The sequence below is a fragment of the Platalea leucorodia genome (assembly GCF_965183815.1).
Source record: "Platalea leucorodia genome assembly, chromosome: 2".
Lineage (NCBI taxonomy): Eukaryota > Metazoa > Chordata > Aves > Pelecaniformes > Threskiornithidae > Platalea > Platalea leucorodia.
In genome coordinates, this window is record NC_138824.1 from 26,343,009 (window position 1) to 26,360,922 (window position 17,914).

General features: G+C 36.7%; 1 protein-coding gene across 4 annotated transcripts in view; it reads left to right on the forward strand.

The window, feature by feature from the left end:
• Positions 1 to 17,914, forward strand: part of NBEA (neurobeachin) — a gene marked incomplete at its 5' end in the record, with an annotated part of 522,572 nt that overhangs the window by 473,631 nt on the left and 31,027 nt on the right. For all 4 annotated transcript variants that reach the window (XM_082332788.1, XM_082332786.1, XM_082332789.1 and 1 more), the window contains one exon: positions 1,835 to 2,002. In XM_082332788.1, coding sequence (XP_082188914.1) covers positions 1,835 to 2,002 — 168 coding nt within the window. The remainder of the gene's footprint in view (positions 1 to 1,834; positions 2,003 to 17,914) is intronic.

Consider the following 17,914-nt stretch of genomic DNA (forward strand, 5'->3'; position numbering starts at 1 on the left):
GCTTGCCCTTTCTGTGGCTATTCATGCGTGTGGGGTGGTGGGCAGGGGGCTGCTGCTGGTGGGCAGTGCATGGCACGGTACTACAATGTCCAATGATTATTTCTGAAGCAGTCTCCTTTTGATGTAAATGAATAAAATGAAAACTATTTTTTTCCAAAGTTTATCCCCCTGTAAAATTTGAACTTTCCTGGGGCAGACATGGAACTCTGTCCTAGCTGGAAATTGTTTGTGCTGAGTAGTGGCACAGTGCTAGAAACAATGGAGGAATTAGGATTTCTCAGGGGAAGAAAAAAAAAAGCCACAATCTTTGAGACTGAAAAGTGTTAGGTAATGTGATATAGAGGGTTGCTGCCAGCTCTGCCTGTTTGCAGTAAGTAGTAGTAAGCTTGACATAGATGTTTACATAATGAATTGTATTAAGGCTGATATTTTTTTTTGTGAGTGAGGCAGGCCCTTTTCAGTGGTGCCTAGTGACGGGACATGAGGCAATGGACACAAACTGAAACACAGGATGTTCCCTCTGGATGTCAGGAAACACTTTTTTACTGTGAGGGTGACTGAGCACTGCCACAGTTGCTCAGAGAGGTTGTGGAGTCTCCATCCTTGGAGATATTCAAAAGCCATCTGGATACAGTCCTGTGTAGCCTGCTCTAGGTGGCCCTGCTTGAGCAGAAGGGTTGGACCACGTTATTTCCAGAGGTCCCTTCCAAACTCAGTCATTCTGTGATTCTGTAATTTTTTTTTTTCTAACAAACTAATCAGAAGTTAGTTCCCAGTTCTGAGAACTGAACTGCACTTGTTCTGATCGAAGGAAACTAGGTATATGACACTGTACAAAATCAGGACTATGATGGAGTTTGGGCAAGGACACGTATAAAAACTTGGTCAATGAACCATGAATCTTTATTTTAATACCACTTCCTGTTTATCACAGTTCTTCTCTGAAGGTAGCATTATGAAAGAAGGAATGAGTGTGCCAGGATGCCATCTTGAATACACAATGAGTCTTTATAGGAGAATGATTTGTGTATCCAGGTACAGGCTCATGGGAAATTAATACAGGTAGTCTGGTAGAGGGGTAAGGAGAAACTGTGTAATGCCTTCAGCTTTTGAAAGCTCCAGTTCAGGCAATGATATCTACTAAGGATGCCATTCATGTCTGATACAGGCACATTGGTTGGATCAGGCTCAACGGTAATGCTATCATAATTTCCTCCATCTAGAATTAATCTCTTTCCATATGCTGAGCAAAGGAATAGCAATCCTTGAACCCATTTTTAAACTAGCTAGTCACGGCCTGTGTTTCCTCTGGTGAACCAACCTAATGTCAAAACAGAATGTGAAAAATGCTTTTCTCCTTTGAGAAATCAGTCACAATTCACACATGGAGTTCAGAACCTCATTTTGCCTCTACAGCTTTTTAATCCTCAAGTTTCCATTTTAAATTTAGGACTAATTAGAACTAGTTGGAAAATGAGTTGGAAGATTAGGTTTTTCCATTTTCTTCAGTTTTTCTTGACAAATTACCTAACTTATTTGACAAGCCCAAAAATTAATAATTAAAACCCTTGCAGCTAGGAGAAACCCAGTAGCTGAGAAGAAAATTAACATGATATAAAGCTGAAGAAAAGAAGAATATGTTTTTAGTGTTTCTCTCAATATAATTAGTTCTGTTTTTTAATGTTTGAAGGATTTCAAATAGATCAAATAAGCCTGAACAGGAAATGTAATGATACCCATTATGTTTCCTCAGTTAATAGGAAAAGGTAGAACTTAATTTAAGCATGAAATTGCAAGATGGAATTTACTTCCTAACTCTGAATTTCACTTGCAGGCCCTGGAAAGTGAGTTTGTATCATGTCAACTTCATCAGTGGATTGACCTTATATTTGGCTACAAGCAACGAGGACCAGAAGCAGTGCGTGCACTCAACGTTTTCCACTACCTAACGTATGAAGGCTCTGTGAACCTGGACAGTATCACTGATCCTGTCCTCAGGGAGGTAGGTGTTTACTGCCATTTTGTTTTAAAAAGTGCTGTCATCTCACAAGAAATAGTACTTTTTCCATCTTTCACTGCTGGAGAAAATTGTTGTGTGTGACTTGGTTCAGAACTTAGGCCCTAGGTGACTTCAGAAGCAAATATTAATAAACTAGCAATAAAACAGATGTCTCAAAATATTTTGTTTGCTTGAAGTTACTAATATATTTAATGGTCAGTTATGACATGGGAAATTATAGTGTAATATATATTCTGTAATATATATTCTGCTACTTTTTATAATTTACTTTTATTAAGTTCAATTAGTAGAACTGAAAAGCTGAAAGAAAAAACTGCATCATAGTCATAAGGAAACAAATCTAACCTTTTCAGTCAGATAATGTTGATAAGAATATGTATCTGAAAAATAATATATTTGCTAGAGTGACAGGAGCAATTATTCAGATTACTTTTGTGTTAATCACATAAAGTATAATCAAACTTATGGAAATAGAAAATGTTTGCTATTTGTTGTACATACAAGTATTTATGTTTGTGTGTATATGTATGTGTGAGATATATATATATGCGCATATATACAAGTGAGTGTTTTAAATTTATCAGTAAATTAAAAAAAAATTGTACTAGCTGTCCTGATACATGTTTCCTTCCAGTGATTATATTTGGTTTTAGTAAGACTATTAATTTGAATGATCATTTTCTAATATCATCCATTTGTTGGCTGAAACAATTGAAATTTGGTGAAATGTGTGAAGAAGCAACAGCTGCTAGATGAGTACCGCTGTGATGAAGCTGTACACACAGTCTTCCATTCCCCCAGATAGCTGCCATCTGCTGTATGCAAAACAGTAATAATTTATACATTGCCAGGCGATGGGTTTTTGTTTGTTTGTTTGTTTTCCAATCTTGGAGACAGAAATCTACAGATTTCAGAAAGAAATAGATTCTAGGAAGCATTTGTATTCAGCTAAATATTGGGGTTTGGCATGTTGTTTTTTAATAGTGTGTTATTGCTTTTTGAGGAGTGGAACTAAAAAAGCATTCAGACCCCTAGCTTCCTAGAGCTGGATTTTCACACTATGCACTGCAAAGCTTATATTTTGTAAACAGTTAGTATTTGCATAGTTTTAAGAATGGGCAGAATTGCTTTGATACCACTGCCTCAAATATTTAATGTTAACATCTACATAATGGTTTTCATTTAAAACTTTGAGCACGAGAAGAGTCAGTAAGATACAAAGCTGGAGACATGAAGGAGCAATGCTTTTTAAAGTATAAAACAGGTGTGAAGCACCATGAATACAAGGGATTTGCATGGCTTAAGGTTCTGATTTGCATGGGCAGGCTCCTATGTCTTGACTTTAAGAGTCTGCTCCCACAGGGCAGCTTGTAGGATTGAGGTCTATCTGTCTGTCTGTGCACCTTATTTAACATCATATGACATGATGAGACTCTTCAGCTCTCCTGTGGCTCTACTTACATGCATAACTTGTCATCAGAAATTTCAAGAAATTCATGGAGATGTTTTCGTTCACTCACTTGTACATCTAACCCATGCTCTGTCAGTCAATAGCATATAAACCTCTTCTTAGGCTATTTGCACCATGTAAACTTCTAAAAGCACAACTTCATCTTCATTGCCACAAGTTAGATTAGTAAATAAAATTCATTGTAAGCAATGAGAATGCAACATGTCTAGAAAAAAATAAATCCTCCTAATTTTTATTACATATAGATACATGAAGTTGTATGCATGCATATAAAAATAGTATGCTTTCTCCTCCAAGAGATCTCTGACATTGGTGATTTGACTTAAAAAGGTTAAAAAATACTTTTTATTCGTTTTTAATCAGAAATTACAATACACGTGTAAATATAGACAGATTTAGAGCCTTCTTCTGTTTCCCTGAGTTCTGTTTATGAAGCTAGCAGACATTCTCTGGCCAGTAATATAGCAGACATTCTCTGGCCAGTAATAAAGCATTTGACATCTTGATGATCTAGTAGATCAGGTATTTGGATCTCATGTTTCTGTTACAAGTATATATGTTCTATATATATTGTTTTGTTGGCTTTTTTTTTTTTTTTACTTTATTCTGGCTTTTACTAGATATTCCAGAAAATAAAATAAAAGCAAAAAGATCTTTTAAGCCTCTGAAGCTTTTAAGAGCTTTTAAGCCTCTGAAGACCACTTATAAATACAGAAATGTAAGGATAGGAACACTAGCTCCTTTAAAAATAGTGATAACAATTGTTTAGTATGTTTTACAGTGGCAGGTGGTGGTGTTTGGCATCTTAACTTAGAAACACTGCAGTTTAAAATTAATTGAGATTTGCAGTTATCCAGGAAAATGCATTTCTCGGTATCCAATTGCTCTTCATGTTTATTTTTTAAATAAACTGAAACATTTTTGTTCTGTCACACAGAAGATGGTGAATGTTCTTAATAAATGGCTGTAAAATAAGCCAATCAATACAATCTTATTGGCAGCAGCCGTTATCAGACCAATGGGCTCAAGTACGGCAGTAGCCTCCTCAAATGCTGGCCGTAACTAATTTCATATTGAGCTGAGTCCCAGCAGAACCTGTCCAGTGAAATAAGGCTCCAAATAAAAAAACCCTGTCATTTAGGTCTGAGCTGATTGAAAGACATCATTTTAAAAGGCAGATTCCCGTGACCTGTTCATGCTATACCTTGGCCCTTTCACTTTCACCCTTTGCTTGAGCATTTCACTTAACCACTGAGGAATACGTAGTTCTTAGCTTCCTGTGAAGAATGGTGAAGGAGTCACTTCAGTAGTCTTCTACCTGGAACAAAAATATATTCAATGGTGAGATAACTCATCCCTGCCATTCCTTCCAGCTTTCTTACATGCATGGGGGAGCCCTCTAAGAACACTCTACTGTTTAACACTGGAAAAATGGCCATCCTGTGCTTTTGTTCTGTTTGGACCTATTTAGTAGAAGACTCTCCATCTGGCTTGCTTTCTTTGTTTTCTATTTGGCAAATTCACTGATACCACAAAAAATATTTGATCGCTATAATTTATTTCAAGTAGTGATGAAGGCAACATGAAAGTCCTGACCGAAATGCTCAACAGAATGTATAAAATTGAATTCTGTTGTTTAGATGTTTTATGATTAGAAATTGGGAAAATCTCCAGTTCAATCAGTTCTAATCATCTCTCTTATTCTGCACATTGCAAAATTGTTTTCATATTGTAATAAGGAGGAGAAAAAATGTGTAACAAAATAAATGTTTTTCAGGCCCCAAATTATTCTTTTGTTTGCTTGTTTGTTTTTTAATTGCAACCTTTTGTATTCTATTTGTAAATTTTTCCTTTTTTAAAGTAAAAGCAGTGAGGTGAAAGCTAAAACTTGAAGAACAGCTTAAGGATATTGATTCATTCTTACTTGACAGGTGAAATCATGGTTGCAGCACTAACCACAGTAATTACAGCATTAAAATGTCAAGAAATTAGAGGTCAGAATAACAGATAATTTTCTTCCTTTTGTCAGATTAAAAATTGACATTCTTTGACAGCACAGGATCTCTGGCTGAGAAAATTATGACAGCTTAACTCATCTTGTACTTGTAAAGCAGTAATTGATAATGAACTTTACCATGACAGTCTTCTCCCGTGGAGAAACATGACAGAACATCCCTGGTACAAAGTCTGTATCTCTTTTTAATATGTAAACAGCAGTTATATTGGACATTAAATGTTATTTGGAATTGTCTTTACTGTTAGTTTACATCATAATCCAAATCCTTTCCACTGCACAGATTTGGCTGACTTCAGGGGACTGATGCTGAGAATGCTAACGTATAAAGAACAATATCAGAAATGTAGTTTATGATGCTTCGATGTTATTGGTTCACTTCTTTAGGAAAATATTGTTCCTCCCCTGATCTCTCCCAGAATGTCTGTAGATTTTAGGAGTCTCATTGTTCCCAAACACCTGGAAATCTGGACACTCAAAAATCAACACAATTGTGTTTTTTTCCAAGTTAGGAACTTGTTTCTGTATGACGCAAAGTGTTGTGACTGAAAGGGAACAGCACAGTCATTAGAAAATGCAACAGAAGAGCTAAAATTATTTTCAGTACTACCTTGTAGGTTAAACCGAAAATAACTAAGCAAGCAGTTAGTGCATAATAGATTAATCACATGTAGTACTGAAAGCACATCGAGTGGGCAGAAAAGTACTATTTCAGGTTTTCTGTTTATTTGTTTACAATCATAGCCAGATCTCTATTTACTTTTTTTCAGATGCTCAGCTTGTTTGTGATTACAGATGTTTTGAAAAATCAAATGAAACATTATATTACACAGCAATTGGTTTGCACTAGACTTTAGGCTAACTTTGTGTCATCCTGGTGTTCTATGTGAGTTGCAAATACAGCTTAGCAGTGCAGTACAGTGACTTTCCTACAACTGCTGCATCTTCACCAAATGCTTGTGTCCCCTCAGTACATAGGAAAGCAAAGCAATGTGAAGCTACTGGGCTCAGACATTTGTTCCGAGCAGCCACCTGTCAAAATACCTGAGCATACTCACAACTCACACAGCAAACTGAAAAATTATTAAAATTGCTAGTGTTTGACAGGCAGTTGCTGCGCCCGTAAACTAATCCTAGTAGGACAGTTTTGCTGGCAGCTAACAGAGCATATGGCCTATGCAATATTTATTTCTTTGGTGGTGACTTGATATTTAGCATATTTAAATAATTTGAAAAGTCATAATGATGTCGTAGTCTTGCAGTGCTTTTCAGTTACCTTCGTTTCTGGGTTTTATTTTTCCTCTTATATTTTCTTCTGTTATCTCTTTCTTTGATCTGACAGGAATAACAAAGCATCCCTCTGGATCTGCTATAGTGAAATATGCCCACAGGAAGCAGAGTAGATCACATCAGTTTTCACTTCTTTTTTTTTCTCCTTTCCTTTTTTTCCCCCTCCTTGCTGAAACACTTTTTGCTACTACAGAGGGCTGACATGATAGGGCTGTCAAGACTCAGCAAGATAGATATATCTTTAACAAAGGGAGCTGGAATGCTAGCCTTTCCCTGGTGGCTGAACCTGGCAAATTTATGAGGAAAAAATTAACACACTATTCTAATAGCACTACATAATGCTTTCAAGGCAACACCAGCCCTTGCAACCATGTGCTTGTTCTTGCTCTCGCTCAGAGTTATTCTTATTTATTCTGATTTCATTTTTAACTTTTTAGGTCTTTTTGTTCTGGGCGCCGTTTCTTTGATGTGACAAGAATATCAAAACCACCCCTATGGATCTGCTTGATTGAATTGTACCCACAGCACTGGCCACTTACATGTTCAGTTGCGCTTAATTGCCTCCATACAAGGGATGGTCTGCGCTTCCTTTCTAGGAGCAGTCCTGCTTAGGCATGAATATGGATAGTGGTGAAATAAGTAGGAAGCTGCAAGTAGTATCAATATCCACTTTTTTCCATAGTTAATTGAAGGATTCTGTATAGCAAGAACAGTTATTCAAGTAAAAGCCGTCATCAAAGTAGAAATTATTTTCTTATATGCTAAGGGCTCTGTTCTTCTCTGATAAATGTGAACTTGTGTTCTGTTGGTTTTTGTCAAGAAGCCTACATCTCCTTCACACACAAATACTGTGTTTCCCAGACATACAAAACAGGGATTTTTTTTTCCAAATTTATACCAGTTTTGGGAAAAACACCTTGATTATTTTATAGTAATTTTGGCCTCTGAGTCAGTTCTGTATGCATTAAGCGATTATCAACAGAAAACTAAATGGATGTTTATGTTTAACTCTGGGAGCATGTATGGATATTATAATTTTTATGTCTTTCCAGTAAGTTTCAGAGCTCAGTATCCTCTTCTGTAAATGGGAAAGGAAGAGTTTTTACTTGCTGTCACTTTGTTATGATAGCTCTCTGTAGATCAAGAAGAAAAACATAGGGATTTTTTGAGGGTAAGATATTTATTTCTGTAGGTAAAGATTCCTGCAGAAGACACTGAATACAGGAGGAGTCACCTCAAATCAGAATATTCAGTAAGGAACTAGTGTAAATTGCATGAGGTCACTTGCCACACAGTAATTGCCCAATGTATAGGCTTTTCTTTTGAAATTGATGTGTGCTTTTTTTACTTTTGTCTCATTCAGGGGAAAGGGCTGTCAGAAGGTGTTTACTGCAGAATAACTGAAACATTTTAACTATGCATCCAATTTTACTATGAAATAACTTTTTGGGAGCACCTACCCTAAGTAACAGAAGCCATTTATGACAAGGAGTCAGAAATCATAATCTGATCCATAGGATTCCAAATTAAAAACGTCCTTATACCATTGCTTAAAACAATTATCTACAGTTAGATTAATGATTGATCATGATATCTCCAGTTAGTGAATGTATTAGAGATGATGAGGTGGTCAGTATTTTAGTGAGTCTGTGCTGATCTGAGTTCATGACCATTCCTGGATTGCGCTGTTGTATGTTTATGGGAATTCAGAATCTTTTCATAGTCAAGAAAATACACAGTTCCTGGAAGTAAAACAAATTGTGGCATACAATGGTTTGGGTTTGGGTCCAAAATGGCATACTAGAAGGTCTGGGATTTGTTTGTTATTCATTGTACTTGTGATTAAAAAGCTCAGCATCCAGACAGAGCTAAGCACTGCCACTCAACGTACATCACCAACCATACACCAAACTTTCAAACTAAAAAACTGCCGATAACTTATTTAGCTGATGAGACTTCAACCAACCTATTTGATAAATATTTCAGCTAATTCATTCATCAAAGGAGTACTAAGGTGAGTTTGTGAATAACTCACAGCCTAGAAAATGTCTCAATACACTTTGAGTATTATTTGTAATAGATTGTTTGGCCAGTTCTCATCTATGTTAGAAATTTCATATGTATTTTTGTCAGAACATCCTGGAGTTTTACCCAAACTGAGTTTAATGTTTTGTCAGTATAAAAAGAACATCATTAACCACAATTGCTCTCTTTTATTGCAGAAATATATAAAATATAGGTCTCGTACATGAAAATTTCTTCTTTATTGTCTGGTTATTTTGTTTTTCTCCATATGGATGACAGGTACCAATTATTGATTTTTAAAATTAGCAACAAGCATTTTAATGTACACTTAAAATAATATTTTATGTGGGGGAGAGAGAGAGAAAGAGAGATGGGGTGAAAATTACTGCAGCTGATTGTAACAGAAATAGCTGGAAGGGGCTTCTTTTTTCCTATTAGCACAGATTTCAGTTATATTACGCTGTCATTACCTCAGCATAAATTAACTACTATTCAAAACATTTCACAAACAGCAGTTTATTGGAACAGATATTACTCAGTCTAAGTATCTAGTCATTCACTTAGAAAGATGCAAAGCTGAGCTTTCTAAATGTTTTAAACATATTGATAATGTGCCTCTTTAATGCCATTTTGAAGCCTGTGTACAGTATATCTATATTATTGTTTTCAATTTATGTCAAGAACAAAGTGAAGTTTTGAAGAATGCGTTCTGGGAAATAATCCAAACAGAATTATTTCTTTATAAGCTAAACCCTGAAAATAACTGAGAACATTTATTTTAAACGTAACAGTATAACCCATTTCCAAAACTGAAATTCTAATATACACTGAAGCGTCATGAATACTATATGTGACATCTTTCAGTATATGTGTTTTACCTACTTCCCTGTCAGTCCCTTTTCAGCTTTTAGTTTTGAAGGTTTGCCTGTTTTTTGAGATAGTTCTTGTGTCCTGCAGTGGGTAAATTGAAGGCTGGCAGAGGGTTGGAGCCTTGTCATAACCACAATTTATAGCAAAAAGAATCTCAGAGCACCTTCTTAGGGTGGGAACAAGGCAGAGGATTTGTGATACAAAGATGAAGCTGAGAGCAAAGAGATAAGCCAGCATTTACTTTCCTTTCAGATAAAAATTAAAAACAACTAATGTTATATTACCACATTCTTAACTTAATGCATTTTATTTCATTAACAAGGAAAGATTTTACTCATGAGTTTTTCTACTTTTTTTGACAAAGCAGAAGTAGCACATGAAGTCACATTTTTAATTTTGTATAGCTTTATATTTATAAAACAAGAACAAAATATGCATAGTAGATACTTCAGTTTACTGAGTCTGTTCTGCATTCCAAGCACTAAAAAATGTCTTCAGTGATCATGTTTTATTTCAATAATAAACCAGAAGAAAAAAAGTCACAGCTAAAATGCATTCTTTAATGATTAAGTACCCTTTCCTCTTTTATTACTGCAAGCTTTCAGAAGGCCTGTTCCGTTGTTTGCTTGTCTGTTTTCCTCATTTTCTTTTGTGTTTTCCTACAGGGCATGTTCTTAATTGTAAAATAAGTAGAAATAAATATGATGTGTATGTTCTGTGTAATGGCTTTCTGAAACATGTGTGAGTTATCCTTCTGGCAGTAAAGATTACTCGTTAGTTTAGCTATTAATAACAACGTTTGTTTTCCACAACAATGATATTCTCTAGACTTGATCCTATACCTTCATTTATTCACGTCTACATCAAAAGATGTCAGTGTCCCAGTAGTTCAAAAGGCTACCTGCTTAAGATCATCTGAATTCTTGTCAACTACTCACCAAATTGCCATGGGGTATGAACAGTTGCTAATAGGCCCTTTTTCTCTCATGTTCTGGTTGAACTTCCTCATGAGCATGGTGTGTTACTATATATGCTGGTTTACCAGAAAGATTTGAGAGTTCAGAGAAGAGCATCCTAGTGATGAGAGGACTGAGAAGACTGATTTATGACCAAGATTTCAAGAACTTGACAGGAAATAACAGAGTGAAAGGGGACATGTAGCAGAAAGGCAGGAATATGGAAAGTTGCTCATGCCAACTGAGATAGGGATATTACTTTGTCTGATACCGGATTAACTAGCAGTTACAGGATCAAATTCAGGCAGGAAAGTTCAGGCTTAATGGCAGAAGAAGTTTCCTAAGGTCTATAGGCTGTAATTTGACTGTACAAATCTCATAAGAGAAATTGTAGAAGCCTCATTAAATGGGTCATTTCAAACTAGAATGGGCAAACACTGTAAAAATGCATTGCTAGGAAGAATGTGCACTATAGGCAGATAGAAAAATTGGGACTTTTTCATCTGTATCTTTTATTCTGCTATGTTCTGTTATGGTGACAGCCGTGAGCATAACATGAACCCAACTACTTTGTCAATAACTGCATTAGTCTATGCCTCTTATGATTGCATTAACTTCCACTGTGAGTTATTGCATCTTTTTTGGTTTAATTCAGGATTATCTTTATAAGTTTTTAATTTTGGACAAATTAATGGTTAATGTAGAAATTAATTTTTAAAATTCCTACATTATGGGTGGAAATTTTTCAAGACAGTCAGTTTAACTCTTTGGAGTTCTTCATTGTTTAAACCCCTCTGTCTGAGGGGTTGGTCCTTTGCTGACTTATGCAGACTAAAATCAACAGGTTGAAAAAATGTAGTTGGTAGATGTCCTGAGCACCTACCCTGTATAGATTGCTATCCAGAGTCATAGTTTACTACACTTCCTACAGCCTAAATTGCATGTTATTTACACCAAGTCACAGAAATTAAATACTGTCCTAATTATTCACATTCTCTGTTTCATTTCTTATATTGCCAATTTTGTCAGAATGTTACACAAAATGTACAAATGTGTAGCAGTTTTACAGAATACAGTGTGAATGTATGAGCACTTCCTAAGACAGAAAGAGGACAGTATTGAGGAGGGAAATGTAATTGAAGTGGAAGAAGAGTAAAGAAATAACTTGAGACATTTTTCTTAAACAAGGGATAAATTCAGTTGATGGACAGAAAAATAATGAAAGAGGAGGAGGAATCTAAGAATTTTTATTCTTTAAAAAATCATTCCCTCCCAAAATAAACTTGTCATGCAGAAACTTTACATACATTTACTGTTGATTTTAAAAAGTTTAATTGTGAATTTTTAAAGCTCACAATTTAGCTTTTAAAATAAAAAACATAGTTAAAACCAGCTGTAAGCATGCACTGTTAAAGCTCTTAGTCACGAAGAAAAAAAAATTAATTAGAAAAGAGTGGATGAAGTTTCAAAGTTTCAATGAAACCTCCTGCTGATATTAATGTTGCATTTTTATGGATAGGATGCCTATGCTTAAAGGCCTCTGTGCTCCTAAAAATAACAATTAAAAACATATAAGGTGTCTTAAAACCAAAGGCAAAAAGAGCTAATAAATAGTATTAAACCTGATGTGGTCTCCTTTCGAACAGCACAGAGTAAAGTTTCGCTATGTTTAAGAGGCAGTGCACTATTCAGATTACATCAGCCTCCCTGAAAACCATGGGAAGTAGCCCAGTGCTACTTCCTTGGCTCCATTCCCAATTACTCCCCAAAGCACTTAACAAGTCTAGGGTACTTGTATTTTATTCCAATCCCAGTTAGTGTTTCCCTTTGTTCTGGCAGCTGTGCGGGTACCAGGAAAGCCAGGCTCTTTCTGCTTCTGTGACCTTTCCTGGCTAGCAGAAGTCACGAGCCATTTGGTCACCCATCTTGAAAGTTGGGGGTCCTTCAGAAATATTCAGTCACCCAGTTTCCTCGAAAATACCATTGTTTTTTTTACTTGAGAGCTGTGAGTGGATGTCAGGTTGACAGCTTCTGCTTTCCAGACCAGGCTATGGAATAAGGACAGAGATGCTTGGTTTTGCTGTTTTGTCCAGACTAGAGATTCCTCCATATCTCTTTCCCCAGGAGATCTTACAATAGAAGTTTCTTCTTTCTTCTGCCTTGATGAAGAGGAAAAGTAATACAAGATTTTTCACAAGTACCTTCCCTGTTTTGTAGCATTTCTACTCCTGGACAATATCTGGAGCTTTATTATTGTAGGAATATAAAGGTATAATAATACCACTGTCTTCATTCCCACAGAATAACTAGCTTCTGCTTTCAGCTCAGCATTCTGGTTAATATAAATGGTGATGGATCAGTGATGTGCGAGTTTGAATTTTTTTTCAAAAATTAGTTTTAAATAATAAGAAAACCAAAAGTACCTTCAATTTTTGCCCAGAATAAAACCCTGCATGTTCTGTAGTGTTTAACTGAACAGGTCAGGGTAGGCAGCTTCTCTCCATGTCTGAAGAAAAGGAATAAAAATGCAGGATGAAGGAGAGGAAATGGTATTGCATGGGAAGATGGGCATTTACACAACTCCTGTCTTCTTGAGGGAGGGGAAAGAGGCCAAGGTACAGTGGGAGCATGAGAAGCCAGGTGAACAGCAAAGAGTGGAAAAGGACAGAAAGGACATTTGGAGCTCTTGGTGCAGAGGAGGAGGGAGGGAAAATGTTAGGAAGGCAGTCCTTGGGAGCCTTATAGAAGCAGTGAAGGAATTACCATAGGAACAGGAAGCTCTTGGTATGGTTGTTAATGCAGAGAAATGGTATTTGCAGCCTTCCCAGAGCTTTATGGGATTTTTTTAATCTTGACCATTGGGACTTCTTTTCTCATTAGTGAATTCATTGAGGTATTGTATAATATAATCTAGTTAGGCATTTCTAAACAAAAAAGACTTTCTTTTAAGTATTTTTGACTTGTAAAATTTAGAAAGTTTCTAAATGCAGTTGATGGTGTTTTCAAAAATACTACTGGCAATTTTTAGCTTAGCACAACTGGAACTTCAGGCTTTCTGGCTGTTACTCACTGCTTTTCACATGTGGAAACAATTGTAGCATCCCAGACAGCAGCAGTGTTTTTTTAAAATGCCTGTAAATTTTAGTGACTGCCAACTAAGGGATGCTAATGACAGTTTTCATATAATTTTTTTATTCCTTCACTTCCTCTTTTGTAGACTGAAAATCTGTAGTGGTTCCAATCAGAAGAGAAGCTACATTTAAAAATTCAGAGGATTTTTTATTTCTTACTCAAGGAAATGTAACAAATTTATGTCTGCTTTAGAAAAGCCTTGAAATAACTTTTCATTATTGGAATATGTGCTTGGAATCCTAGGAGCCTTTTCAGAAAGAATGTTTGTGTCATAAGTTTGCTCTGTTTCAAAAAAAAAAAAAAATCCCAAAGATCTAAAAACATAAATTAAGATTTCATCATACTGGCTTGTGTTTCATATGCAAAAGAGAAAAATAAATTAGTTAAAGGATGACATAAGGGAGAGGAAAGGAAACACTTGGCTTAAAAGCAAAAAACGAGTCAAGAAGTGAGATGTATGACAAACCTAAGACTGTAATGGTAGATTTAAAAAAAAAAAAAAAACCAAACCCAGAAAGATGCAGGCAAGGATAGCTTCAAGAGGAGTTTTGGTAATAACAAGAACTTGAATTTCTTGGAACTTGAAACTGGTGACACAAACTCAGGAAAAAAGAAACAGTTTGGCCAGAATAGAAAATGATGCTCTGAGCAAGATCTTGCTAAGACCTAAGAGTGAGAACTCTCAGTAACAGGATTTATATAACAGGAGACACATTGAGGCAATGGAACTGGTTTGGTTAGGTTTGGTTTGGTTTGCAAATACTAGCTAAGACACATCTGCTTGCAGTTCTGCATGTTGTGATGCTTTGATTACCATCACATAAAGGAGTAATACAAAGGAGTAGTATCAACAGGGAAATTCTATGTTGCAGGTGTACATTTTAGTAATTTGCATTGCAGAATCAAGATGTCAAAGAGAAGCTTGTTCTATAGACCTAAACACCAGATGGGAAAGATCATCTAGATTGGCCTCTCACCCAACAAATCACATAGAGCTTTTGTCCATGCAGCCTTTTGAATGTAACCATAAGTGTTGGTGTCTGAACAACAAAAAGAGGATATGGAAGTGTTTCCTTATATAGGTAGAGTTTAGGTGATAAGAAATTATTTCAGTCAGTCATCTTAAATATTTATCATCCAAAAACACCAATAAAAATTCTTGTTTTAAAAGAAATGAGGGAATGTCTTCAGAAAAGATAAAATTGCTTGTCAGGTCAAGAGGAATCCTTGTTTCTGAGATTGTCCATTACGTAACAATAGGAAAATTATTTCAGGGCAATTATCAGTCATCTCAAAATAAAAACTCCTGATTGCCCAGGTTTCAAAACCTTAACTATTTATGGCATGAAGTTACATATTTAATGAATTATTGTATCATGCTATTACATCTCTCACAAAAGCAACCTAGCAGTAAGATCTTTTCTAATGTGTTACTACTTAATGATCAAAGAAAGCAACATTTTCTTTTATAAACTTAGTACAGATTTGGGAGAATGATGACAGAGCAATGATTTCATTTGGCATGACATCAATGAACACACAAGTGTTTCAGTAAATGTTACCAATCTGTATGGGACAGGAGTTATTACAAACATGAACATAAGAAATACAGTAGTTCAACTGAACAAAATAATGGCGTGAAATGAGAATAATAAAATGTTCTTTATGTGAGGGGCGACCTCATTGCTCTCTACAACTTTCTGAAGAGTGGATGTGGAGAGGGAGGTGCTGATCTCTTCTCCTTGGTATCCAGTGACAGGATGCATGGGAATGGTTCAAAGCTGCGCCAGAGGAGGTTCAGACTTGAAATTAGGAAGCATTTCTTTACTGAGAGGGTGGTCAAACACTGCAACAGTCTTCCTAGAGAGGTGGTTGATGCCCCAAACCTGTCAGTGTTTAAGAGGCATTTGGACAATGCCTTTAACAACATGCTTTAACTTTTGGTCAGCCTTGAATTGGTCAGGCAGTTGGACTAGATGACTGTTGTATGTCCTTTCCAGCTGAAATATTCTATTTTCTAATATTCTCTGAGGTACTGGAGCGTGTCCAAAGAAGGGCAACGAAGCTGGTGAAGGGTCTAGAGAACAAGTCTTCTGAGGAGCGGCTGAGGGAGCTGGGGTTGCTTAGTTTGGAGAAGAGGAGGCTGAGGGGAGACCTTATTGCTCTCTACAACTCCCTGAAAGGAGGTTGTAGTGAGGTGGGGGTCGGTCTCTTCTCCCAGGTAACAAGTGATAGGATGAGAGGAAATGGCCTCAAGCTGCACCAGGGGAAGTTTAGGTTGGATATTAGGAAAAACTTCGTCACCGAAAGGGTAGTCAGGCACTGGAACAGGCTGCCCAGGGAAGTGGTTGAGTCTCCGTCCCTGGAGGTATTTAGAAGACGAGTAGACGTGGTGCTTGAGGACAGGGTTTAGTGGTGGACTTGGCAGTGCTAGGTTAACGGTTGGACTCGGTGATCTCAAGGGTCTTTTCCAACCTTAACGATTCTATGATTCTATGATTCTATTCTATTCGAAAGAGGGAAAAAATGATTTTGAATGTAATTGTAAACAAAACTATAAATAAAGGTATGATTTTCTTTGGTTCCAGCCTATGTTTAGAGTTTTGCACAGCATTGACTCTACAAGCAAAGGGATGCTCCCTGTCTGCCTTGTATACAGGCAAACAGCAGGGAAAAAAAGGCAGCGAAATTGCCATGGGCTGGGAGCAAAACCCGCCGTTTTAAAAATTATCACAACTATAAAAAGAAAGTGATGAACTGAGCAATGCGGCCTGAGGAGCCCCTGTAACAACATAGACCTTGTCAGAGGAATTGGGAGTTAAAACTATTTGCTTTAGAGCATAATAGAGTTTGCTATAGTTTTTAGTGTAATTTAATGAGAGAATTTCATTATCTCAGTGGTAAACTCCTTGTTCCAGGCAGAGTTGGAAGGATAGAAGAAAGACAAAAACTATAGAAATTTTTTTTTTTTTCCTTCTGGTATAGTTAGGAAGGGAGGAGAGCATTTCACTCCTTGATATCAGCCTTTTTCAGTGTAAGGAAGTTTTCCATGATTTTCAGGGGGATGGCTTGCTAGAGATGAAAAGGAAGTATTTGTGCTTAGGCACACAGGAATCTCACACATGAGAGAATGCCTTAAAGAGTAAAGAACACCCTCAGCTAAACCTGCCCTGACTGCAGGATATCCATCTTTATGGTATTTTTGCTTTACTTTCTCTGTTTCTATTTGTGAGATGTATTGAATTTATTTCCCATTTGCAGTGTATTAACCAAATGCTTGCTTAAGCTGGCAGAGTGTTTAAAATATTTTTGTGTCATGAGAGGCATATTGGATTACCAGGGGCAAGACTGGGAGAACTATAAAGGTGAAACAGGGAAGAACTAGGTATCACAATTAGTAGCTTAATAAGCTAAATGTGAAAGCAAAAAGGCAGTGCTCCCTGAGACAAATAAGGTCACTAATGTGACTCATGCCTGTAAAGAGAATAGGAGATCTTACCTTTCACATTCTCATTCCTTTCCTAGTACTATTTCCTTTCACAGGGGAATGAGGAAGACATTCAGGGGTGGACTGACTCTGGGAGGAGGCTGAAGGTCAGCTCTGAGCTATTGGTCTTCTGCTGGGGAGCCATTTAATTGCGCATTGAATCCAATGAGATACCTCCTGTGAGGGGAAGGAGCTTAAGGTTGCCCCTTCTCCATCGTTAAATTAATAAAGTAGTGACCTGCAGAGAAAATCCATTTCTATGCCCATCTTTCAGTCCCTTGAGTATCCTGATTAAATAACTGACTGTGTCGAAGCCTCCAGACTAGTTGAGTCATTGCTTGTCTTTAAACTACAGCACTTCTTTCCTTCAAACATACAATAATAAAATGGAAATCAATACTCTTAACCTAACTTATCAAAAGTCCTGAAGATATTGATGCTGTTTAACAGCTGTAGATGCAAATAAAAAAGCAGTATCTCACACCACTCATACAAAACAGTAACATTTTCAAGCTGCTTATGCTGCCCACCAAAGGGCTGTCAATCATGTTTGCTCTGAAGAAGATGGTGCTTGGGGGCTGTTGAGCGTGCTGGCTGCATGGGTGGGAGAGCACATAAAGGATTCCTCTGTTCACTTGGATGCAAAAAT